General features: G+C 37.5%; 1 protein-coding gene across 11 annotated transcripts in view; it reads left to right on the top strand.

Annotated features, from left to right (window-relative positions):
• Phf3 (PHD finger protein 3) overlaps positions 1-26,989 on the top strand; it is a 76,037-nt gene that overhangs the window by 24,540 nt on the left and 24,508 nt on the right. For 4 of the 11 annotated variants that reach the window (XM_052745245.1, XM_052745247.1, XM_052745251.1 and 1 more), the window contains 4 exons: positions 9,296-9,457; positions 15,226-16,951; positions 22,442-22,751; positions 25,279-25,462. In XM_052745245.1, the coding sequence (XP_052601205.1) occupies positions 9,296-9,457; positions 15,226-16,951; positions 22,442-22,751; positions 25,279-25,462 (2,382 nt within the window). Of the gene's footprint in view, positions 1-8,267; positions 8,464-9,295; positions 9,458-15,225; positions 16,952-22,441; positions 22,752-25,278; positions 25,463-26,989 lie in introns of those variants that run through there. The other 7 variants (XM_052745248.1, XM_052745252.1, XM_052745255.1 and 4 more) reach the window with 5 other exon arrangements.

Below are 26,989 nucleotides of genomic sequence, written 5' to 3' on the forward strand. Positions count from 1 at the left end.
AAAGAGGTTAGCTTGAAAATTAAATTGTTGGTAAGATTTGCTCAAAAAATATTTTCTAGCATTAGGACCAATCAATAAAACAGATTTGATGCACAGTGGTGACAGGTGATCTGGATTAGTGAATAAATAGTGTTCATTGGCTTCGATAAGGAAATGCTTTTGTGACAGTTTAGAAAATAATTATTCCATATAAATAAAACTGGGAGTTAAAAACTTAGGTTATAATAAATAGCTCTTCATTTATAAAGCAGTATATTGAAAATTTTGCTTTTAACTGTTGTTTTAGAAAATACATCTCTTGTCCCCCCGCCATGATAGTGGTGCTGGGGATAAAACCCATATCCTTATACATGTGAAGAAGGTGTTTGTAGCTTGAATCTTAAAAGTTCTTATTAATAAAATCAAACCTGAGCCAGGTATTGGGGTGAACTGGAAGATCAGAGAACCAGAACAAGCCACAGCTACCTCACCTCCTGGATCCTCAGCTGGTCGTGTTTCCTCAGACTGGAGGCCTCTGTGTCCTCATCCAGAATGGCTCTCAGCTGAACTGTGCTGCTAGAAGCCTGAAAGCTTAACCAGCCAAATGCTTAACCAGCCAAATGCTCATAGTTTCTGCTCCTCACGCCTTTTATACCTTTCTGCTTTCTGCTACCACTCCCTGGGATTAAAGGCTGCTTTCTGAGATTAAAGGCGTGAGTCACCATGCTTGGCTGTATCCTTGAACACATGGATTTCTGCCTCTGGAATGCTAGGAATAAAGGCGTGTGCTATCACTGCCTATCTTAAGTATCTAGTGGCTTTTCTGTTCTCTGACCCCAGATAAGTTTATTAAGGTACACAATATTTTGGGGAACACAATATCACCACAGGTGTTCTACCACCAAGCTATATCCTCAGTGCTTTTTCATCAGTCCTTATTAGTGATATTGTCAACTATTGTTTTAGTAAGTAAGGCTTCTGGTCCCTCAGTTGGGCTTGAGACAAATATACTTGAGGAAGAGAATTATTCTTGAATCATACATTTTTTATCTTTTTAATAGTTTAGAACCTCAAGTATCTTTTATATTCCATCCATTTATCTAGCTGAGAGGCCAGGAAACAGAGATTAATAAAATTATGTAGAATAAAAATAAGTTGTATGCATTTAAAACTATAGAATTGAGCATCTTTACTGAAATGAACTAGATAGGATTATTATTGTGGCACACATAAAAAGTCAGAGAAAGTACTAAAGTTATCAAGAAGTACTGACTTCTAAACCTGTGGAATGGATGGTACAAGATGTGTATGTATAGTTGCTTCACAACTAGATACATTGAATAACTTACCTATTCTTCATGAAGCTGTGGCCCATGCCCATGCATATTTATCAGTATATTTATTGCAGTTATCATGTTTTTTTTGTTGTTGTTGTTGTTTTGTTTTGTTTTTCGAGACAGGGTTTTTCTGTGTAGCTTTGAGCCTTTCCTGGAACTCCCTTTGGAGACCAGACTGGCCTCGAACTCACAGAGATCCGCCTGCCTCTGCCTCCCAAGTGCTGGGATTAAAGGCGTGTGCCACCACCACCCAGCGGTGTTTTTTTTTTTTTTGAGAGCAGCTTTTTGTCATTTTTTTCACTCATGTGTCTCTGCCTTCTAATATGTGTTTCTAAACTTTTAGCATCTTAACTCTGTGGTCTATGAAGGACTACTCAACACTTCTGTAATTTAGTAGAGGTATTTTATTTGTATTGATTAAGTTGAGTTGACTAAGTCTAGTTGAACACGAAGGTTCTAAGTTATTGAGGTAGTTAATTGGTATCTGTGATGTTTTGTGCCCGTTAGTCCTTAAGATTGAACAGTGCATACTTCTGCAACTGTTTAGACATTGATACTGTATCAGAAGGCATAAGCACAAATTTTTACCCTCATGAATTTTATATTTTATTTAGCTGTGTATGTATACAACCACCAAAGTTCTTTCCTGGGGTGGTGTTCAGTGCTCAGCCTTCCTAGGGGAAGAATGCATTTCTTTAAGAAGTTGAAGCCTTTCTTGTTTGTCTTTGTTTTCTTTTGTTTATGTTATAGTCCACTTTTCATCACTATGGCAAGTATCTTAGGTAACCACATAACACAGGGAAGCTTTATTTTGGTTAACAGTTTTGTCAGTTTGAGGCCATGGTAAGTTGACCCCTTTACTTTCAGATCTGGAGAAGCAGCATATCATGGTTAGAGTGTGTACTGTAGTAAAAAAAGAGCTCTCTTCATGGCTGGGAAGGAGTAGGGTGAGGTAGGGGCCTTCATCCCCAAACACCTTTCAAGAACACATTCAGAATTACCTGAAGACCTTCCACCAGGCTCCACCTCTTCAAGTTTCTACTGCCTCCCATTAGAGCCTTCCTGGAGACCAAGCCTGACACATGGACTGTAGGGAACCATCTATGATCCAAGCTACAGCAATTACAGAACAGAGTTTGAGAACTGACTCATTGAAATGAGACACTCAATGAATAAAAATGATTTATGTTTCAACAAGAGGGCTGAGTTTTTAAATTTAAAAGCCTATTCCTATTTTATGGTAGCATGAGTCTGATTACGTAACATTCCAAGCATTAGCAATATACTGCATGGTTGGAAATTTTATGTAAGGAATTAAGGTTTATTTGACTTAAAAGGGGTTGAAATTTTTTAAAATGCTATATATCTGTCATGTGCTATATTGTTTAAAGTACTAGGGGTGCAGTGATAGTTGATACAAGTTCCTGCCCTCATGGAGCTTATTATTGTAAGACAATAAGAGATTATACAGTTGTTTCTCTCCCTCTCCCTCCCTCTCCCTCCCTCCCTCCCTCTCTCTCTCTCTCTCTCTCTCTCTCTCTCTCTCTCTCTGTCCTCGTCCCTCCCTCCCTCCCTCCCTCCCTTCCTCCCCTCCCCCTTCCTGTCTTTCTTTTCCTTTTCCTTTTCTTCTCTCATATGTTACATCCTGACTTCAGTTCCCTCAGAAAAGGGTAGGCCTCCCAGGGACATCAATCAAACACCATAACAAGCTACAATAAGATCAGACATCACATCATGGCTGGACGAGGCAACCCAATAGGAGGAAAAAGATCCCACAAGTAGACAAAAGAGTCAAACAGCCCTAGCTTCCACTCTTTGGAATCCCACAAACACTAAGCTACTCGGCCATAACATGTATGTAGAGGACCTAGGTCAGACCCCTACGGGCTCCCTGATTTCTCCAAGTTCTCGTGGGTCCCGGTCAGTTAGTTGATTCTGTGGGTTGTTTTCTCATGGTGTCCCTGATGCTTCTGGTTCCTCTGATCATTCTCCTCTGCAGGACTCCCCATACTCTGCCTAATGTTTGGCTGTGGGACTCTGCTTCTGCTCCCATCATTTGCTGGAAAAAGTCTCTCTGGTCTCTTCCATAACCAGTCCCAGAACACTGCAGGCAGGACAAACTAGGTCAGAGGTTTTGTGCCTGGTTTGGTGTTCCAATCCCTCTACTTGGTGCCTTGCCTGGTTACCTTTAATGGCCAGTTCAGGCTCTGTGTCCCCATTACTAGGAGGAGTCTTTGCTAGGGTTACTTTTGTAGATTCCATGGAGTTCCCATTGCACTAGGTTTTCACCTTGTCTCTGAAATGCCCTGCCCCGTTCCCGACCCCACCCGCTCCCCAGTCCACCTGAAAATCTATTCTGTAGTTTTTTCTTACATAGTGAAAGACATGGTTTATTTGAGTGTGTTCTATTAAGAAGAGCAGCATTTGGAGGCTGTGGAAGTGGGTCATTTGGTAGCATGCTTCCATGCAAGCATGAAGACCTGCCTGATCCAGTATTTTTGATCCTGTTATTTTTCTGTTGCTATGGTAAAACATCACCTAGGCACCTTAAAGAAGGAAGGGTTTATTTAGTCTTACTGTTTCAGAGGGATAAGGATACATCATGTTAGGGAAATGGCAGGCACTGTGGAAGGAACAGAAGCTGAGATTTCATACTTTCAAACATAAGCACAAAACAGAGCAAGCTGGATGTGGCTAGAGTCTAAATCCTCAAAACTTGCCTCTGGTGACATACTTCCAGCAGCAAGGCACCCCTCCAAAACACCTCCAAATAGCACCATCATCTGGCAATGGGATGCTTTCTCATTCAAACCACCACAGATCCACAGAATTTACATAAAAAACCAGGTTTGGGCTGGTGAGGTGGCTCAACGGATACAGATGCTACCAATGTTGACTGCCTGAGTTTGATCCCTGGAACCCACCTTGTTAGGAAGAGAGAACAGCTTATTGCAAATTTGCTATGAGCCACAGAAATGTGAAGTAGGAACTCAGCTGGCACTGACAAGGCTGACCCATTAGAGCCAAAATTAGTGGAGGTTGAAGCCAAAAGTCAAGGAGTTTTGATGATATTGGTTTTTATTAGCTTTTTCCTGCAGTGAGTTTCTTGTGCGCTATTATAGCCTTCCCATCTGATTGTTTTCTCAAGAACTTCTAACAGTGTGATTGATCATTTATTGGGCACAACTTCCCCTATACATTTGGGGTATTTGGATAATATCCCCCAGCTATGTGTGAAGACAGTCACACAGTCAAAACCTGTTTCCCACAACCAGGTCTTTGTTCTTTTCTCCAGTATAAACTTAGAGGTCTGCCTTCCTGCAGTTATCTTTATTGACAGGCATTTGGTCAGTGTTAAGTGTCCAGGCAAAAGTATCTCATTTGAGACATTCTCAGACACCCAAAGGCATAGATTTACAACACGTCTAGTTTGTTTGATTCACAGTGTTTAGATAGATAGAGAACAAGTGTGCCCTGGGCTCACTTCACCTGCAGATAGGAAAGTGCTGCTCCAAGTTGACCTCGCACTAACAAATTCCTAACTCCTTTTCCTCACCTTGGTTTACTAATCAGCTCATAATCTAACCACGCTTAGGAATGCAGTGTTACACACAGATTCTCCTTTTTTCCCTTCTTAGATTTTAATTGATTCAGGGTCTCACTCCCTCTCATTTAACCTGTTCCCTTTAAGAGTTCACTGAGGCTTTTACAAGCCACCCCTCCTTGAGTCATAAAATGTAGGAGAGAGCTGAAAAGAAGCTGTAGATTTAGGATTAACTTAGAACAATAAAGTGATAGACTGAAAGCACGGTGTGCATAGATTCTTTACTATTTCTAAGATTAGCTCTCCAGCTGGTTGTAGATTCTCCTGTGGATTTAGGGCTATTCGGGCTGGACCCCAACAGCCTGTTACAAATTGTCTTCAGATCTCCACACATGGGCCAGGCACTGCACATGGCCCCCACCCCCAGCACACCCCCACCCCCAATCAATCACTCAATCAATAAAACTTTAAAAAGCGGGATGCAGTGGTGTACTTCAATAATCCCAGTTCTGGGAAGACAGAGACAAGAGGATCCCTAGGGTTTGCAGTCCTGCTGTTCTAGTGGAACTGGTTGTTTTGGTTATCTCCATCTTCAGTGAGAGACACTGTCTCCTAGGTAAAAAAGGCACAAGGAAGATAAAACTGCTGACCTTTTCCCCTGGCCTCTGCACGTGGGTGCACATAACCGTACAAAGCATACAGACAAAAACAAGGACAAATAGTAGTCATATTGGGGGAGACATGTAGTGGCCAGCTTTTTGAAGATCTTGGGCAAGTAAAGTACATTGTAACAAAAGCATATGAAAAGAGGTGATTGATCAGCTTTTTTGTTAAAGTAATTTGCTGTAAATGAGTAATTTTAGTCAAGCCTAGAGTTCTTACATTTTTATAATCATTTACAGCTTTTCACTTATATGAGTGTAACAGTCAGGCTGTTCAAATGAATTAGGACATTGATCTCCACATGATCTATCTTAGCGGAAAAGAAAAACCTAAATAATAGAAATAAAATGAAGCAGCCCTTAAGTATTCCCTTAATTCCTCTCCCAAAAGCTACCATTCAAGGGTGTTTATCTCATCATTAGGCATTTTAGAATTGACCTGTGAATACATGTGTCTCTTACCTGCATGTTTTCAGAAGCATGGGGCAGAGTACAAATTGAAATGAAAAATTTCAGTGTGTATTTTTGTATGTTTCATAATGTTGCTTAGTAGGTTAAAAAACGCCCTTTGGTGCATTGCGTTTAGCCTTCATGAAATTTGTTATAGGATAGTGTTACTCATTTCATGAAATTTCTTATAGGATGGTGTTTTAAAGTTAGATTTCTACGTCTGTTTTCCATAGGTGTGTGATTTGCAGAATATACTGTCTTTTCTTTTTCCTTTCTATACTTGGAAGAATTGAAGTGTGAAAGTGCATTCTTTTTTGTCTGGGCCTTTACTGTTGAATTTCATTGTCAACACACACTGTTTTGTATTTATTTTTTTCAACATCTATATTTCACTTTTTCTGTCCCGCTACCAAAATATTTCTCCTTTAAGTTTACATCACTATTACCACTCCTAAGGTTGCACCAGTAGCTATCATGATACCAGATCAAGGCCATTTATCTTTTCTTTCACCTGTCAAGACATTTAACTTAATTGATCTCTCTCTGCTTTTTTGAAATATTTTTTTCACTTGTCTGGTTCATATGTCTTACTCAGATCTCTTTATTTTTCCAGCTTGTTTGTCTGTTTCTTTTTATGCTTCATTTACTGACTTCTAAATATTGGAGTGTCACAGAGTTCACATTTTAAACAGTTCTTCTGTTTATACTCACCTTGTGGTATGTCACTTGATTTTCTAATTAAATAAAATTAAAAACTGTTATGATTCAGCTCTCAAGTATGTTTGTTTATGTGTATGAGGGGTGGTATATGCCTTTGGAAGCCAGAGGCCAGCCTTAGTGTTATTCTTCAGGAGCCATTAATCTTGTTTTTGAGACAGGAGTCTCTCTCTGTGAGATATGTATGGACTTACCAGTTTGGCTTTATCAAGTTGTATCTTACATACATTAAATTAACTTCTTTGGAGTGAATTTGATTTTTAGGTACTATTATGTTCCTAAATATAAATAAGGATAAAAGTAATGCTGCTAAATGTACTTCTCTTTGTATCTCCTTTCAGTTTCATCATTACATTTAACTTTAACTCAAAGACTTGCTGAGTCAAGTAAAACATTTATATTAGTATAATAGGTAGGTTAGTAGACAGGTGTAGCATGGGAGGTACCATTAATGGCCAGTGAGCTATGGCCAATAAAGGTTCTTGCTGCCAAGCCTAGAGACCTCAGTTTACAGTCCCAGGGACTTACCTGGTGAATGGAGAAAATGGACTTCTGCAAGTTGTCTTCTGACTTGCATACCTTTGTGCTATAGTATTTGCACACATACTCACAATATGCAAGACTCATGAATTAGCCTGTGGATTTGAGTTACTAAATTTTCCCAAACCAGTTTAATTAGCCTTTTCTCGTGGACAGTTTTACTCTTCTAGATTCTTGTCGTCCCCGCCCCCTCCAACTTTTTTTCCTAATAATCGTCTAAGGCATGTGCTTATTGTTGACATTTGCTGACAAAGTATAGGAAAGATTAAGATACTAGAATAACATCTTTTCCTTAGCCACCTTCACTGTTAGAGATAATTGGTGGTAATAGTCTGTGTTATAGTCTGTGCCTTTTATGCATCTTTCCAATGCATATATAGATAATTTAAGTGATTTTTTATATAGAATTGAGAAAAAGTAATATTAATTTACTTTTTAAAGTACTTACTGTAAACTTTTTTAAGTACTTACTGTAAACTTTTTTTTCTTTTTTGAGTATGTGCAGTAACATAAATATTTGGTCATGATAGACTAGCCTCACTGGACTTCCCACCTCTCTCTCTATCCAAATTCTGTCTTAAGAGAGTCCTGATTAATTTTCCTGAAGTGTATTGTAGTTCATAGCATAGTGGTTAAGACTGTGAACTCTTTGAAAGTAGTGTATGCTTTGCTTTGTATTAAGATACTTGGAAAATAGATGAAAGGTGAATCTGACCTTTTATAGAGAAGAATTAATATTACTGTTAATGTTATTTTCATCTGTATCCTGTCAGTCTTTTTTCTCTGTCTAAATGTACATGTACATGGATATGCATTTCGTTTATATGACTTCTTGAACAAAGATTAGAATGTTTTCTGGCCAATGTTTTCTTCTCAATTCATTCTTTTCCTCTGTGGTGTTTTGTTTTTTTTTATGGTTTTGGGGGAAGGGTTGTTTGAGCAGTTTTGTGAATCTATTGATTGCTGAATTGCTCTTCAAAAAATATTGTGTTATTTGAAAATATATTTATTAAGAATTTTGTTCTCTTTAAATTTTAGGATAGACCACTATCTTGTTGAGCTCTTTTAACTGAAGTTCTTCTACTTGGATACAAAGATGAGGACTAGATAACTTCTTGAGGTTCCTTCTAACCCCTAGGATGAAGAGACTAACTAACATTTGTATAGTACTCTAAAGTTTACAGAGTGAGTTTTCATACATCATCCCACTTGATCCTCACAACAAGCCTGTGAGGTAGGTAGGACAGGTACTGTTACTCTCCTTTCAGAGATAGAGGAAAGTAGTAGACAGGGTCAATGCCCTAGTCACATTTCATGTGCGTGTTCTACCAGAGATTCGCATCCAAGCCATCTAATGAAAATAGTAACATTCTTTGTACAAGATTTCAGCAAGTGTGCATTTAAGATTATTTATGCACATTGACTTCTTAAGGTGACATTTGTTCTGCATAGAAATAAACTCACTAACAATATGAATACTGTTAACTGTTTTCTTCAGTGTCCCCCAGACCTTTTCCATCCTTCCTGAGTTCAATGGCTTTGTCTTACTGGTTAGGGGAAAGTAATTTAATTGTTTAACTGTAACTACCCACTGCTTTCCTCACCATTGGGGGAAGAAATACAACTTTGATTTTCTTTCTCTGTCTGGTCTTCCTTATTTATTTTACCATCTACAACTGACCTATATCATTCCCACTTATGCAGTATAATGTCTCAAGACATAGAACACTTTTATACTGCCTCAGTAGAATTGAGATAACTGAGTATTCCAGGTGTAGTTGCCTATGACAGTCTCAAGGGGAAGCAGATGATAGCAGAGCAGTAGTTGAGATCAAATCAGAAAAGGTCATTGCTAATTCTCTCTGAGTAATAACTTCACAGGATAGACATTTGTCAAATGGAATTGATGTGGGTGCTTACTAGTAACAGGATCACATAGATTATCAATAGACATAGATTTTTATGACTATGCAGTATCACATTAAAACATTTTGATTTTTTCCCTTTTAAATTTATAATACATCCAATTTTTTTTTTAAATAATTTTTGTTTTTGTCTCTTTCTAGTTGTTGGTCTTGACGATATTATGGATGAAGGAGTTGTTAAAGAAAGTGGTAATGATACCATTGATGAAGAAGAATTGATTTTACCTAACAGGAATTTGAGGGACAGAGTAGAAGACAATTCAGTGAGATCACCAAGAAAATCACCTCGTTTAATGGCACAAGGTAATCCTTCCCAAGAGGTTAAGCTAGAAAATCAGATGCATAAAACATGGATGTTAGGTTGTACACATTCTACGCAGATTATCTGTTTATCCATCCCCTCACCTATCTGCCTACCAATCAGCTGATCAGTATGGTCGCTTACAGCCCAGGCTGATTTCAGACACCCTGTGAAGCTAAGGCTATTTTTGAACTCCTTATCTTGTTAACTCCATTTTCCAAGTACTAAGATTACAGGAGTATTCTAGTCATGTCTGGCTTGAAAGATTGTTTTTTAAAATGTATTTTGTGATGTAAGCATTTTTAATTATTGTTTTTTTGAGATTGTAATAATAAAATTACATCATTTCTCCCTTCCCATTCCTCTGTCCAAACTCTCCCATATATCCCTCCTTGATCTCTTTCAAATTCATGGCATCTTTTTCATTAATTGTGTTGTGTGTGTATGTCTAAATACACGCATACAGCCTGCTCAGTCTGTATAATATTACTTGTATGTGTTTTTAGGGCTGACCATTTGGTAGTGGATAACCAATTGGTAGTGGATAACCAATTGGTGAACTTTTCCCTAGGGAAGACTATTTCTCTCATTCTCAGTTGTCTCCAGTTCTTTGTGTAGGATTGAGGCTTCCTGGGCTTTCCCCTTTCCATATTAGCATGTCTACTGTTGCTGTCCTTGTTCAGCTCATTTTTAGGCAGTCATGTTCATGAGATTTTATGGGTGTAGCTTCTGATACTACTAGGATGGCAATCTTAGAACAAACTCCCAGATCCTTTTGCTCTTACAGTCTTTCCTCCCCCTCTTCTGCAGTGATTCCTGAGCCTTTAAGTGCTGCAATTCTTTTGTAGGTGTATCCATTGGGACTGGGCTCCACAATAGCATTTTGATTGGTTGTGTTGTTCTGTAGCTGTCTCCATCTGTTAGAAAGAGGTTTGAGGGGTGAGTGCCACACTTAGCTGTGGATATAAGGACACATACTTAGAATGTAGTTAAGGATGATGCTGGTTTTAGTAAAGTGGTAGTTGTAGGTTCTACTGCAAGATCCATGACTTCACTAGTCCTGGGTCCATTCCTGCTCAGGGGCCTCTGGGCCCTGTGTCTGAAGTGCATGGTACCTTCAGCAGTAGGGACTTACCTTCTACTTTTGGGTGGTAACCTAAGGTAGTAGCAATAGGCTATAATATTTTGGGAGTCTCCTTGACAACCCTGACTAACAACTCAAAAGAGGGCTTCTCAGGCTTTGTGTTGGGGGAGTTTTATTAGATTGTCTTTGACTCTGGGAGGGAAATTTTTATTTAAACAATATATGTATATTTATAAACATTTTTTCACAATTTCATAAATGCATGTATACATTATATACATTAGTCATCTCTCCCTTCTTCTTCTTCTTCTTCTTCTTCTTCTTCTTCTTCTTCTTCTTCTTCTTCTTCTTCTTCTTCTTCTTTTAATTCCTTCCACTTCTGCTGCAAATACTTCTTGCCTAGTCTTTTTTCTATTTAATGTCTCTATTGGTGTGTCCACAGCATTTAATTAGGGTTGCTTGCATGGGCATGGTTGGGGAAAAATTTGCTTTAGCAAGGATTAATTACCATAGGAACTGATTCGAAAATATGACTTCATTCACTGACTTATTGAGACGCTTCTCTGTTTTTTGTTTGTTTGTGTTTTGGTGCAGGGGGAGGTGTTGCAGTGCTATATGTGGGAAGTTGGTAGAATCTTTTCCACTATTTTTAAAAAAATTTTTATGACATGAAATCTTGGTATTTGGTATATTTTATGTATTAAAAGTTAGCTAGCATTGATTAGATTTAGAGTCTGAAAACTATTGTTTGACCCTGGAAGTTTTTCTTAAATTACTTTTACTCATTTTCATTAGTTGGTCAACTCTTGCTTTCTTGAATTCATGTCTGGTAAAAGATGCTGGCCTTTCATTTTCTTTATTTTTCATATACGTTTCTATATTATCTTTTTTACTTAATTTTTTGAAATTGTTTTATTTTCCTCTGACCTTTCTGTCCTAATGCATCAATATTTTTTGGTTTTGTTTGGGGAATGGCTGTGATGGTAGCAATGCATTCGTCGTCTTTTTTAAAAATGTCTATAATCGCTTTTGTCTTTAAGTTATTGATACCTTTGTCTTTAGTAAGATACTCAAAATATTTTATCTCCTTTAATAGTTTGTTTTCTCCATTTTGCTTTACAAGAGAAAAATTTTAGTCTTTTTCATTTAGAAACCTTCCTTCCCTCATTTTGTAAATCTGAGCAAACTTCAGATGTACAAAATCTGTACATCACAGGACTTGTCATTGGCTGCTGCCAGCAAGACTTAAGCATTAGAAGATGGAGTTTGCTTGGGCTAGTGAGTAGGACTCAAGCAGGGATTTCTAGCCTGAAAGGACAGAAGTCATTTTGTTGTCATACTTGTTTCTAAGGAGTAGCAAGTGCCTGCTGTTACAGTGACACGGTGAGGGACAGGCTGTGAGGGATCACTAAGTCAGAAGCTTGTATTTCAAAGGGGAGCAGACAGGGCTTGGGAAATGCTAGTACACAGGAGCAGTGAGTGTGTCCTGCCAGATTTCTTAAGATGTTTGACCCTTGACTCTTGCTCCTGCTTCAGCAAACTAGCACTGGGAACTTGAGCTTGTAAGTTTATGAACTGAGTGTTACTTGTTCTTGACAAAGCTCTCATGAGAATTCAGATGATTTCTGCAGTCTGTTAACGTATTTGGTACCCTATGAAGGAAGCTGATTGGAATATCTTAATTTTCAGTACATATAAATTCTCTTTGTCTCATAACTATCATTAGTGTCTTGTATTTCTACTCTCAACTGTGACAGTCCTAGTCTTGAAAAACCCCTTCTTACTCTGGGGGATCAGCGACCAGTTTTGGACAGGGTGTCTGTGGGAGATTTGGTAAACTTGCCAGCTTAGTGTTTGTCTCAAGGATATTACTTTTTTTTTTTTGCCACAGTTTCCCCTCCCCCATCCCCCCCACCCCCCATCTAATCCTGTTCAGAAGGGGACAGGCCTCCCATGGGTATCAACAAAGCATGGCCTATCAAGTTGTGGTAAGACTAAACACCTCCCCTTGTGCTAAGACTGGGCAAGGCAATCCAGTGTGAGGATAGGTTCCCAAAAGCCAGCCGAAGCATTAGGGACAGCCCATGCTCCCACTGTTAGGAGTTCCATAAGAAGACCGAGCTGCACAACTGTCACATGTCAGATGTAGAGGGCCTAGGTCAGTCCCAGGCTGGCTTCCGAGTTGTTGGTTCAGTCTCTGAGTTCCTATGAGCCCAGGTTAAGGAGACTACTTCATAATTGTCCCTTGTTTGATTTACAAAATTTGTCATCGTTTCCTCTCTTGTTCTTTGCTTTCTGTGGATTCATATCTTTTCAAAAAGATCCTTTATTATATCTAAGGGAATAAAGGTTGTATTAAAATATATATTTAATCAGTTTTTAAAAATCAGTTACTTGGGCTGGAGAGATGGCTCAGAGGTTAAGAGCACTGACTGCTCTTCCAGAGGTCCTGAGTTCAATTCCCAGCACCCACATGGTGGCTCACAACCATCTGTAATGAGATCTGGCACCCTCTTCTGTGTATATAATAAATAAATAAATCTTTAAAAAAAAGGGACAACTTTAAAAAAAAAATCGGTTACTTGGCATGCGTGCTTGAATTAATGTAGAAAAATAAGTTTTTTGGCTATAGAAAGGCAAAAAACAGTTATATTTAGAGAAGCAAAAGTAGCTTTTTCCATTGCTTAATAGAAAATTTACTATTAGAAAATAATTTCATCAGAATACCTTCCGAGTCAACTAACTGCCACTCTTTTTTTAGCAACCACTTCAGAGCTAAAAGTTTTTTGTTTTTCAGTGGTTTCATTTCACAGATGTGTAGAGTTTAGAGCTTAAACATCAGCTAGATACAGAAATAAGACTTCAGGAGTTGTTTTAAAAATAACTGAGCATATGATGAAGAGTTCATAATGCATTAACTAATATTTTATTATTGATTTTGTCTTTCTGTGCTATATATGTACATTTGTGGATATGTGTGCATGAGCATACCAGGAGTGTGAGTATGAAGGCCAGAGGTCAATGTCAGTTGTCTTTCTCCATCATCTTCTACCTTATGTTTTGAGTCAGTATCTCTCACAGAAAGAACCTGGAGCTCCTTGATTGAAGTAGGTTGGCTGCTCAGTAACTTGCAGGGATCCTGTCTCAGCACTCCGTCCTACCTCCAGCACTGGGGTTGCAGGTGCATGCTTCCATGCCCATCTTTTGTATGGGTGCTGGGATCTAAACTCAGATCCTTGTGTGTGCATGATGAGCACTTTAGTGACTGAGTCGTCTGTGCAGCTCATCATTTTTAAGGTTGTGGAGTGTGTCCCAAATGTGTAGAGACTGGGAGACCTGGGGGATAGAAAGGTCCCCAAAGACTGGGAGAACTCTAGTTTATTTTCCAATGGGACATTGAAGAGTGAAAGTGCTATTAAGTTATACCAGGACCTGAAGTATCACCTGGGGTTGTTCCAGATGTAAGAAGGACATTTTTTAATAGTTTCGTCCTCTGATGATAGTGACAAGTTGGGGGAAAGATTCCAAGCAGTAGCACTGTAGGATTTCATTTTGAATGGGTAACTGTGAAGTTGAGCTAGAGGAACAAGATAGGTATAGCATCAGACATGTATTTTGAATTTTAATTTATGAATTGCTTTTCTATTTAGTGAATCTTTAAAGTTTAATTTCAGTTCTTTTTTCTATGTGTTTTTCCTTTCTCTAGAAGATTTATTAGGCGAGGGGAAAAGCCCTATTTATAGACTCCATTATGAGCACTGTTAAAAAAGGAAGGTTTTTTTTTTTTTGTTATTTTCCTTGTGCATTTTCTCAGCTTAAGTTACTGGTTCATTTGGCAGTCAGTATGTGGTACTCTTGGTGCAAGCTTTGATTTCTTCCACAAGAATAGTATAGAGACTAGCAATGTTTGTAGCTCCATTGTTTACGAGTGCTTACCTACCTAGCCTGTACTAGAACCAAACGTGGGTTCTGCTTGTGCTAACAGCCTACAAATCTCAGCATGGAGAAGTGGAGGCAAGAGGATCAACTTCAAGATCTCCTTGAATTTGAGGCCAGCCTCGGCTACATGAGCTCTGTCTCACTTAAAAAAATAATAACTTCAATGTAAAGGGAAATATATTAAAATGGAGATTGGAGGTCTTTGGGGTTATATCTTGAAGCAACAGATATTGTTCAGGAATGTTTAGAAACCATGTTAGAAAAACATGGTTTCCTTTGCATTTAAGACTTCATTGGCATTTGAACTTACAATGCCAAGTGGACTTAACTTGGTTTTATATAATTAGATATATTTGATGTTTAGGAATGTATGGTAATCTTTTTTAAGACAGTTATTAATGGTAATGGATGCTCATTTTGCTTAATTTGATTTCCATCTTTTATTTTTATATAGAAAAGATGTTTATTGAAAACATTTCTTATAAATGAGATGAGTCTGAAATTTGCATTTCTATCCCTTCTGCCAGTATTCAAGAGACTCTAATGAATGTAAATTAATATTCAATTATATATATATTAATGTGTATGTGATCATCATGAGTAGCTGTCAGTAAATTTTTACTGATATGATCAGGTAAGTTTCATAGTTTAGAGTAAGGAAGCGATATATTCTAAACTCTATTAAAATAAAAAGCACACAGCAAGTAGCTAAGTTTTTATTTTATTTTATTTTTTCCCCTATGATAGAACAAGTAAGAAGTTTGCGACAAAGCACTATTGCCAAGCGTTCAAGTGCAGCACCTCTAAGCACAAAAAAACCCTCTGGGAAGACCGTACCCACCCCAAAAGTAGGGGCGAAACCCTCAGAAAAGTGTCAGAGTAAAGAAGCACTATACACGTCCCTGAAATCCGACTACCCCAAGGAGAGTAGACGGAGTAGCCGACATGCTGAACCAGTCGATGTGGTACCAGAAGTCTCAGCATCTTCTGTTGATACTTCATTGTCATCTTGTGTTGAAATGAAGGAGGAAGCTGAATTAGATCCCAAACATGCATGTAATAACCAGGGTGAAATAAACGTGCCATCTCCTGAGTTAAATTGTTCACTTCTTGCAGAGACTTGTGTTAGTCTGGAAGAAAAGAAAAATGAAGCTCTGATGGAATGTAAAATTAAGACTGACAGTAGCCCATTGTTTAAGTTTTCAGATAAGGAAGATGAACAGAATGATCTTGTTTCAGGTGAAATGGATGATGCTGTTGAAGAAAGGAGTGCAGTGGGAAAACTTGAACAAGAATCAGAGGAGCTAAAGTTCCCCTGTGAAGGTGACCAGATTACCGAGGAACCTGAGTCTTCTGATGTATCCCTTGACTCTGCTTGTACGGATAAAATTAAGACAGAAAAAAATGAAGCGGCTGAATGTAATTTGGAATTGAAGAATACCGTAGATATTCTAGATAAAGCTGAGAACTCTCTTCAAAGAAATCAAATAGAAACATCGGGATATTGTGAGGACATGGAGTCTAACGATGTTCACTTACAAAGCACAGAGTTAAATAAATCAAATTTGGAGGAGGTTGATACTTGTGCTTTTGAACCAGAAACTAGTACTTCTGAAAATACTATTTGTGATGTTCCTGACCAAAATTCAAAGCAGTTGAATATTACTCAAAGTAGTAAAATGGATTCTCATGAAACAGCAGATCTTCAGGATGATAGAAGTGGTTTAGAGACCAAAAATATAAAATCTAAACACACAAAATCCATAACTCATTCTAAACAAAGCATGACCACAGAGACTCCAAGAAAAACTGTTTCGGTGAAGCATGATGTAGTTCCTAGCAGAACTAAATCTAATGTCAAGAGTGTGAAGCGAAATGCTGATGAGCCAGATCCACAGCATGGTTTTCAGAGGCCAGTCAAAGTGAGGAGAGGTCAGCTTGATAAGGATTTGAAAAATCAGAGTTGTAATTCTGGGGTTAAATCTGTGAAAAGCCAAGCTCATTCTGTATTGAAAAAAACCTCACAAGATCAAAATGTAATGCACACTTCCAAACCTGTAACTCATTCTCTTAGTGATAAGCTTCATGGTCACTCTGGCTGCTCTAAGGAGCCGCATCATCCTGCACAAACTGGACACTTACTCCATTCCAGCCAGAAACAGAGCCATAAGCCTCAGCCACAGGCACCAGCAGTGAAGGTCACTGGCCATGTCAAGGATGAACATGAACATCCAGGCAGTGAGCATGTGAAGGAGGAGGAGAAACTGAAACTAAAAAGACCTGAGAAAAACCTACAGCCTCGCCAAAGGAGAAGCAGCAGAAGTTTTTCTCTGGATGAGCCTCCTTTGTTCATTCCAGACAACATAGCCACTGTAAAAAGAGATGGGTCAGACCAGACCTCCGCAGTTGAAAGCAAATATATGTGGACTCCCAGCAAGCAATGTGGGTTTTGTAAAAAACCACATGGCAACAGGTGTGTGTGCGTGTGTATGTGTAGATGGGTGTGTACACTGATAAACTTGTAGGATGAGGATTGAGATCAATGTGAGAACTTTCTAATGTGAAAAGAAATTCTTTGATATACAAGACTTCCAAAAGCCCCATACCAATCCTGGATAAATGATAGAAACTTGGAGCCACTGAATTTACAACTAGATCATCCTAGGATGTTTTTAAAAAGCTTAGTCTGACCAATAGCTGATATGCATGGACATGTTTTGCTACTGTAACCAATTATGATTTAATGTAGTCATTGCTTCTGATAAAAACCCAAACCCTTATGCTAATCAGAATTGTCATGCTGCCTCAGGACTGGAGATTATATGTCACTTTATTTGACTGCAGAAGAACTAGTAATAAATGTGAAGGTCGTAATGGAATTGCTCTTTTTCTTTTGAAGCTGGTTTTTTTTTTGTTTTTTTTTTTAAATGATGCACTTTAAACCCAACCACTGCCATTTCAGAACCAACAGATTTGATCTTGGAAGTAAATAGCAGATGGTGCTGATCAAGTATTCATGTTGCTGTTGGGACTTCTCTCAATGATTATACATTAGAAAGAAAAGAAAACTTGGACAAGTTAAATGGCAGTTACCTTTTCCACCCCTATTAGATTACATAAAAAAGAAACTAAATTTAGAGAGAAGCAGTCAGTAAATGGTGTTGTATACATCATTTTAATTGGGAGAGTAAGGGGGAGGTTAAGGGGTTGTTAAACTAAGTTTTATGCCATAGAGTTGTTTTTAATTTATTTGTTTTGAGACCGAGACTGTAGCAGAGCCTGTTTTGAAGCTCAGTATGTAACCTGTGCTGTCCTTGACCTTGGGGTGGTCCTCTTGCCTCAGCTTTTATAGGACTGAAACTGTTTATATCCTATTTTAATGTGAGGAATTACTTTATAAAAAAGTATATTCCTGTTTTTAAATTTTGTAATGTTTGAATATAATGCTACCTTTATCGTAGTTACATACTTTTAATGACTTTTGCATTCATGATATGTTCACATGTTCTAAAGGGAGCTTACTTTTCATATCTCAGAGACCTAAGGATTAAATTTCATAAAAGCCAGCCCTGCTGGGTGGTGGTGTCGCACACCTTTAATCCCAGCACTTGGGAGGCAGAGGCAGAGGGATCTCAGTGAGTTCCAGGCCAGCCTGGTCTACAGAGCGAGATCCAAGACAGCCAAGACTGTTGCACAGAGAAACCCTGTCTTGGAAAAATAAAAAATAAAAGCCAGTCCTCTGTCTCTTAGTATCTTTCAAAAATTCATGGCACTGATGTGTTTAAGAATCATGGATTAGGAACCTTAACAACAACTTTGGCATAGGACTCAGAACTCAGGTTCAGTATGTTAAAATTAGCTTTTTAATAGATAAATTTTGTTCTAATGGCCTCGTCTTCAGGAGTTTACCCAGGCTCTTTAGTGGTGACTGTCACTTCCTAACACCAGCAGTTATTTTATAAAGTGAAGATTACATAATTCTGCTTAATACTTATTTTAGCATACTTTTTGAGCCTGCTATATAAAATGCAGACCTTTTCTGCTTCAGTCTGGAATACAGCTTAGAATATTAGCTCTGGGGACTGGAGTGTTGACCCTGTGGAATTGATCTTGATATGATGTACATTGGAAACAATTAGTTTCTAAATTAGCTTTTCAGACACCTTCAGTAATTTTTTTTTCAGTCTGTGAATAAAGAAGCCTAAGTAATTGGTTGGTTTTTTTTTTTCCTTATATATTATTAACTCACTGCTATATTGCTAACATTGTCCTTGCGTTCATTGACTATCTAAAGCATACTTTTCACACAATCTGTAATTTTCCGCTTTTAATGTACATGTATAAGTACAGATTTATGAGAAAAATATGTAGAGATTGTCTAATTTTATATGTTAGTCACATTGGAATCTCTTTGTTTATAGTACTTGTGACAGAAGGGTTAATCAGTATCTTACACAAATTGCAGCTGGACATATATATTTTGTATATATATCCAATTGGACATTATGGTTTGTATTACACTTTGGCATAACATGTTAAAATTCTTTTGTCCTAGAGACAATAAGTCTTTTAATGTAGTGTATTTTTTCTTAAATTTATTTTCCTGATACAGACATGTATCATAATTATTCAGTATATTTTTAAAATGAGACTTTTATTTTTACATAAATGTGACCATTTCACCAGCAGGCATTTTGAATGGAAATTTTCTTAGTCTCTTCATATTATCTACCTTGGGTTTCTCTTTCTTCCTTTGTTAGGAAGATGTTTGTATCTTTAATTTGTAGTGCATTTTCTTGATCCTAATTCTAGATTGGACAAAATTTTGAAACCGAGAAGCAAAAAGTCTCCTTAGCAGCATTAATTCATAGTGTTATATTCAGAAAAAAACATTTAATTCTGAGGACATAATTCTTTAGAATAAGTAATTCTGGTTTTCTCATTGTAAGTTTTATAGACTATTTTTCTTCACAGACTAGGTTAACTATTAAGATTTAATGATTATGTGAAATAAAATCTTAAATATAGAAGAGTGAGCTCGTGTGTAATGACAGTACGTTCTGGGCTGTCACTTAAATTACCTAATAGAACTGTAGACCTAGTAAACTAACAGAACTTGTAGTACCTTCGGTGTTAATTGGTGACCCCCCCCTTTTTTTGTGACTGTGCAAGTGTCCTTAGAATTAACTCTATAGTTTACTTTAACAACTGAAGTTTTCTAAGAATTTTTTCAGACTCATACCAAAAAGAATTAAGGTTAGAAATGCAAATTGCTTTCTATTTTTCAGTAGACTAATTTTTGTTTTTACTGTTAGTTTGTATGTGAACATAGTGAGAAAAGACGTGAGTATTGCTGCATTTTTTCACATAACTAATTCATACTGATTTGCTTGAGTTAACTGATTCAGAAGCTCTACACAGCATTTATTTATTTCTTTTTACGCAGAGACTTAATACTTTCCATGAAGAAATTTCTCCTCTTGTTAATCAGAAATTCAAGGACAGGGTAGGAAATGGAGGACTAGTTGGCTGTCCACTGCTGTGAATCCTGTGCTCTGCTCCCAACTGTGCCCTCCTGGCCTTGCGGCTTTTGTGTTGTTTGGTTTTTTTGAGACAGGGTTTTTCTGTGTGTAGCCTTGGCTGTCCTGGAACTCGCTCTGTAGACCAGGTTGACCTCAAACTCACAGAGACCTGTCTGCCTCTGTCTCTCAAGTGCTAGGATTAAAGGCGTGTGCCACCACCGCCCCGGCTGTCCTTGGTCTTTAAAGTGCTAGGATTAAAGGCGTGCGCCACCACCGCCCGGCTGTCCTTGGTCTTTGAAGCAGTTTGATAGCCAGAAAGAAGATAAGGTCCTTTGTCCATCTCTACTCTCTTTCTTTCTCTGTCTCTCTGTCTCTTTCTGTCTCTCTCTCTCTCCTTCCCTTTGCTTCCTCTCTCCCATTCCTTGTTTCTGTGTCCTGTCTTTTCAGAAGTTTTTTTTTTTTTTTTTATTTTAAGTTCATGGTACTTAGAAGGGTTGACTTGAGAAACTGGTGTTAACAGTTATGAGTTGACTATATTAAAGTAGATTTCCCCACCCCCAGATACTGAGGAGGGATTTTGTTTGTTTGTTTTACTATTTTTTATTTTGTAGAAAGGTTTTATCTAAATACATTGTTTTAAAACCATACCTAAACTACTAAGATGACAGCTTTAGATGACACGAGATTTGTTTTTCAGAGTATGTCAACATTTGAATCAGGTATGATGAAATAATTTGATAAATTTTATGGTCATCGATCAGTGAGGTGGCCTGGTTACATCAAATGGAAGGTTGAAAACACTTTACAGTGTTACCTAATCTGACAGTTAAGATGGAACCATTGCAGACTTGCCTTCGAGTCAATGCAGCTGTGGTTGTGGAAGAGAAGTGACCAGTTGTTTCCCTGCAGAATCTCAAAGCTGTTCATACTAGACAGTTGGTTTCAGGAAATAGCAATGTGTGTACTTTGTACGGAGCAAGGAAAGAATTCTTCAAAATCCCTACCCTGTAGAACAGCTCTGTCATTTGAAACATCACAAAACCATCAAAAATCTCAAACAGAAACTTTTCTTATAAACAAATGTTACATTGTTTTAAATGATCTCTCGACTTGTGAATAAAAACCCTACCTATCCTTATTTCTCAAAGCGAGAGTATGATAGGGAAGATGAAGACTGGCCACACTGGAGCAGATACACCACTGAGGATGAATGACCGTTTGTACTCGTTTCCTTAAGACTTGGCGCTCGCAGTCGTAGTTGAGCAGACAGAAATGCACACAGGATAAAGAGAGTAAAGTGCTACTGTAGAAGAGTGGTGGATGCAGCACCACTTTAAAAACACCTCCTAAATGTAGTATTAATTTTGATATTTCCAACAGGAAAATAGGAACTCAGGTGTATTTAGAGTTGGGCCATGCCACCTAGGCTAATAATTTTCAACATTCCATCTGTTAGACCACACATTTTAAAAGGAGTAGGACATGTTTGGTGGTGCCACTATTAACATCAGTGCTGTGAAGTGCTTGCATGATAAAAGGCTATCCCTAAGTATTTCAAATGCCATGAATTGCCAGACTGAAAGGGAAAGGGAGATGAAATCTGAATATCCAAGTGAGCTGATAATATTGCTGATCATATGATCATACCTTATTTGCTACTTTATTTCTAAGTAGTTGCAAGTATTTTTTAGGTGAATGACAGCTTTTTTTTTTTTTTTAAATTGAAACTTTGCACTGGACTTGACTACAGATTCATGAGGTGCTTCCTTAGGTAGAATGCAGTAAAGGAAAAACTTCAACAGAATATTAGAAATAAAACCTAAATGTGAATCCATTCATGTTAAGATAGAGCATTGTTTTTTTGGGAAAATAAGTTGATAACCTGAAACACATAGGCATTAACTAAGAAAGCCCACACCCAAAAGTAAGCACTTTCTTCAGCTGAATCAATATGACACCTTGAACCAGAATGAAGAACAATTCAGGTTACATACTGGTTAGTAAGTGTGTGAAAGAGACTTTGCTTCTTTTTCCCCCCTTTAAGCATTTTTTTTTTTCAGTCAAATCCCCCAGTTTTCTATATGATCTCAGCTCTAGAATAGATTGTGGATAAGGTCTTACACATTACCCTTCTCACTGTTAATGTTTTGTACTTTGTTTTATGGTATTTTTGTACTATGGGAGACCAGTTTTCATCTGAAACCACCTTGTATCCTCATTCCTGTCTTCCCTAGTGTTTTCTATCAATTCTACAACTAGAGAGGAGAATCTCGTGATTTAGAAGTTGCATTTTCATGGAATATTCCTGGGGAACTTGCTCCATGTTGAACTATTGCACAAATGGAAAATATGAAAAGTATCTGAACATTAAATATTGTTTTCACTTGAGAATAAATACTGTTTTTAAAGAAATCACTTTTCCCCTCCCCGCCCCCTTCCAGGTTTATGGTTGGCTGTGGGCGCTGTGATGACTGGTTTCATGGTGACTGTGTTGGGTTAAGTCTTTCCCAAGCACAACAAATGGGAGAGGAAGACAAAGAATATGTTTGTGTGAGATGCTGTGCTGAAGAAGATAAAAAGACTGATATACTCGATGCAGATATTTTGGAAGACCAAACTGTAGTTGAAGCCCACAGTGAAGAGAAAACAATGGAGTGTGAAAAGCTTGGGTCGTCAAAGCACATGGTGGCCAATGATAAAAACAAATCAGTGGATGATACTGTAAAGCACAAGGTCAAGATTTTAAAACGGGTAAGCTTTCCAGAAAGTACATTCATTATTTCAAAAGCTTTACATGGACCTAAATGTGATTCAAAAATTTCTCTTTCAGGTTTGTTACAGTGCATGCTCTTATTTTCTCATAAGAATGAGTCGAATTTAAGTTTTGGGAGCAATTTTGCTGAAAAGTAGGGACTCTGGCATAAGCAGCTTTTTTGTGCTTTCTAAGCTGTAGTTTTATATTTGATTTTTTTTTTTTTTGTTTCACAATGTTCATGTGTCTATGTGACCTAAGTACAAATATCTGCTAATTCTTTAGGTGAACCATTTTGTATTATTTTCTTTAAGAATTAAAAAAAACCTGTAACCTTTGATCTCATTTGCTTGGAAGTCACTCCTCTCACTTCTACTGTTGAACTGTAGACTTCTCAAAGTTCGTTTCCCTGACGTGACGTTTTAAACCACGTTCTAAAAGTAGTTTCTAAACAAATTTTAAAATATTTTATCTTTAAAAGAAGAAAAAATAGGAAGGATGCATTGTACTTTCCGATTAAGTTTCCTTTCATTGCTGGTGATTTTTCTCATTCTTGATTTGTAGTAGAATCTTGGAGAGGAAAAAATGTAGTGGCAATAAGTGTATAAGAATAAGCAAATATGTCATCTAAAAGGCACTGAAAACACTGATTTTAGAAGCTGAAAGAAACACTGGAAGCTTTTGGTCCGGCCATTCGGATCTGTTAGTAAGCCACACATTGCTGGAGGAGAAACTAGCCTCTGTGTAAGAGGATGGTGAGGGAGCACAGCTCTGTTAGGAAGGTCTCCAGGTGAGCTGGCGTTGAACTTCTACAGCTCCCGAGCACAGCCAGGCTCTACTGTGCAGAAAATAATTCACCAGAATCTGAGTATCTTGTGATGGGCTCCTCCATTATTTACTAACTCAGTTCTCTCAGACACTCCTTTTGTGGCCAATCTTGGTTGATTTTCATTTTGTCAAATCTTTGTGACATTTAGCATTTCTGTCTGACAAGATATTTGGAGAGTTAGATTTTTTGGTTAACATAAATTTAATTGATGCTATGTCTGAGTGTTATATTAACATTTTACAGTATGTTCTCTGAAAACTTCTGTATGTCATTAACTGTTGGTTGTTAAATTTTGTGTACAGTTCCTTGTCTATTTGGAAATTATCTTACTATATTGTCATTTGGCTGAGTAGTTGTCTCTTTCTTACCTGAAAAGACATTACAAAACATTACATTGTTGATGTTTTTAGAAATCCTAGAAGTTGGTCTGAGTTTCTTGATGCATGAAGCATTCAGCCTATCATTGCTTGGTTTTCTTTTTTGACGGTGAATTCTCATTTTTTCCCCTTTTGTTTTATTTTTAAGTTTTTGAGACAGGGTCTTTATGTAGCCTTGGCTGTCTTGGAACTTGCTATGTAAACCAGGCTGGCCTCAAACGCACAGATCTGCCTGCCTCTGCTCCCAAGTACTGTTACATGCTCTGCCATGCCTAGCTGATGGTGAACTCTTGAATCTTTTGGTCAATCTGGTAGTAATTTATGATGTCTGCTTTTCACATATGACTTCCTATCACCGATTTCTATGTTGAAATAGTCATTGTATTTTTGTTGTGTGCTAGGAATATTACCAGACCTGTGATAGTAAAACATGTTGGGGCTGTAGAGGTGGCTCAGCAGTTAAAAGCTCTGGCTATTTTGTCAGAGGAGCCAGGTATAATTCTGGTGTCCACATGGTGGCTCACAGTGTCTGTAATTCCAGAGCTGGAGGCTCTGATGCCCTCTTCAGGCCTCCAAAGGTGGTGCACTTACATACATGGCAAAGCACTCATACAAAGAGAACAAAAATACGTCTTAAAAACAAACTCAATGTTACATCTAGTTAGAAAACTAAAAAAATAACTGAAAAATGAGAGGATTCCTACATTAAATATCATGTTTCTATATTTGATACTTTGTCTATCTGTGTATAGTTATTCTCCATTTTTCAAGATTTGTGTAATGTGATTAATTTCTCTCATTTGAGAAATCTCCTTTCACTAGGAATTCTTTGTAGGTTTCAATTAGGAACCAAGTAACAAGTACATTGATGGTACACGCAGGGAGTTAAAATGGCCTCTTGACGTAGTGCGAACTTAACTGATCCCTGGGCCGAAGTTAGTGTGACTGACTTGTTCTTTAGAAGCACTGACAAATGCAGAAGTTCAGTGCTCCACAGTACGTGCCTTCTTCATTGTCAGCCAACTAAGGACCTCACCACTGATCTCTGTCTTGTTTTCTTCCTTCATGGGATGTGATGTGTTCTGTGCAGAGTAGGTGCTTAACAAATAGATTTTGAATGAAAGAATGAATCCTCTGTTTTTTAATAATCATAATATATTTTTGTATATCTTAAAATCATTTAAATGATGACTGAAAATTGTTTCATCTCAACAGTTTGTACTGTTAATTAGATTTAGTGTAGTTTCTTTCACTTACATATTATTGAAGTTTATCTTATATAGTAGTTTTCATTTTAATGAAATAGATTCTGTTTTCCAGGAGTCTGGTGAGGGAAAAACTTCATCTGACAATAGAGATAATGAAATTAAAAAATGGCAGCTAGCACCTCTTCGGAAGTTGGGACAACCAGTTTTACCTCGGAGATCATCAGAAGAAAAAAGTGAAAAAATACACAAAGAATCTACAACTATTACTTGCACAGTAGAAAAAGCATCAAAATCAGGTAGTGAGACTACTAAGAATTATGTGCTATATATTTAGTTTATTTCACAGGTTAGTGTATCTTGGAAATTAAAAAAATGAACATTTAAATGGCAGTTAAAATAAATTATTGACTATATTTGTAATGAAAAACATTGCTTTAAATTTATGGGATACTGGTGAGGCTAGTTAGTGAAGTTAGACCTTAACCCTGTCTTCTTGGCACTTAAGTCTTTGTGGAAGAAGATAGACAGTAAACTAACAAGTAAGGAAATGATATCAGGCTTTAAGAAAAAGTGAAAAATGAGGTGTAGAGTCACGGTTGGGGAGTGGGAGAGACTGATGTAGAAGGAGAGAAGTAACTTGTGGAATTTGGAGAATACAAAACACTGAAGGAGAGATGAGGTCAGGAGCAGTGTATGAAGGCTGAGGAAGAGACTAGTACTAGAAGGCAGGTTCAAGGAAATTATGGAAGATGATGTAGTTTATTCTGAATATAAGTGAATCCTTTGGATTTTGTGCAAGGGAGTAATAGATAACCTTGGTAGTTTTAGACGATAGGCTAGTAGGAAGAGAAGAGTGCACTCATTAGGAGTGCACAGCAGTATCCTGTAAAAGTAATGAGTACCTTGTTGCATAGGTACAGTGGACACAATGAAGATGTTCAAACTGAAATGCTTTTACAGTAGTGCAGAACTTGACAGTGGATTAGTTATAGGCAGATGAAGGAAGTAGGGATGATTGGATAGAATTTTAGTTTCATTTAATGAGATGAGAAAGAAAAAGACTTGAGAAGGAATATTTTAAAAAAATTATGGCTTTCATCATTAGAAATTTGAAATTTTATTAGACATCCAGGTAGAGATATTTGAGTAAATTTTTGGCTGATGAATATGGAGCTGATGACTTTGGGGCTGTTGTGTGAATTTGGAACTCAACAGTCCATAGCTGTTATTTAAAATCAAAGATTTAGGTAAAAAACAGCTATAGAGAATTCCACAGTGGACAGGCAGTGTAAGTGGAGTTTTCCTGTCCTGTAACTGCTCTCAGATAAATACTGAAGCTTATATTAATTATAAATGTTTGGCCAATAGCTTAGGCTTATTACATACATATCTGTATTAATACAAGTATAGACTGTGCATTGTACATCAGTCAGCCAAAGATGATTTTTTTTGTTATGTTTCGAGCAGGTAAAATGTACATCATGTGTCATGTAGTTCTTTTAGATTTATTTCTTTGTGTTTGTATTCACGATTTTCAGGGGGTCTTCTCCATCAAACCTGATTTTCTTTAATCTGGAATGAATTCACAGCTTCCCATTTCCTGTGGAAATAAAGGCATAACCTCTCTCCCAAAGCAACATACCTTTTTGACTTAAATTTTGAAGTTAAGATATTTTAAAAATATATAGGTTGCTTTAATCTAGTATTTTAATCCATGTCTCTTAGCAGCCATTGCTCCTTCCCCAGCAGTCAAAAAATTCAAAGACAACACAATAACATATAATATCCAGACTCTCTGTGTATTTTCCATCCTCCCCTCCACC

Source organism: Peromyscus californicus, unplaced genomic scaffold (assembly GCF_007827085.1).
Source record: "Peromyscus californicus insignis strain IS unplaced genomic scaffold, ASM782708v3 Scaffold_19__1_contigs__length_69161282, whole genome shotgun sequence".
Taxonomy (NCBI): domain Eukaryota; kingdom Metazoa; phylum Chordata; class Mammalia; order Rodentia; family Cricetidae; genus Peromyscus; species Peromyscus californicus.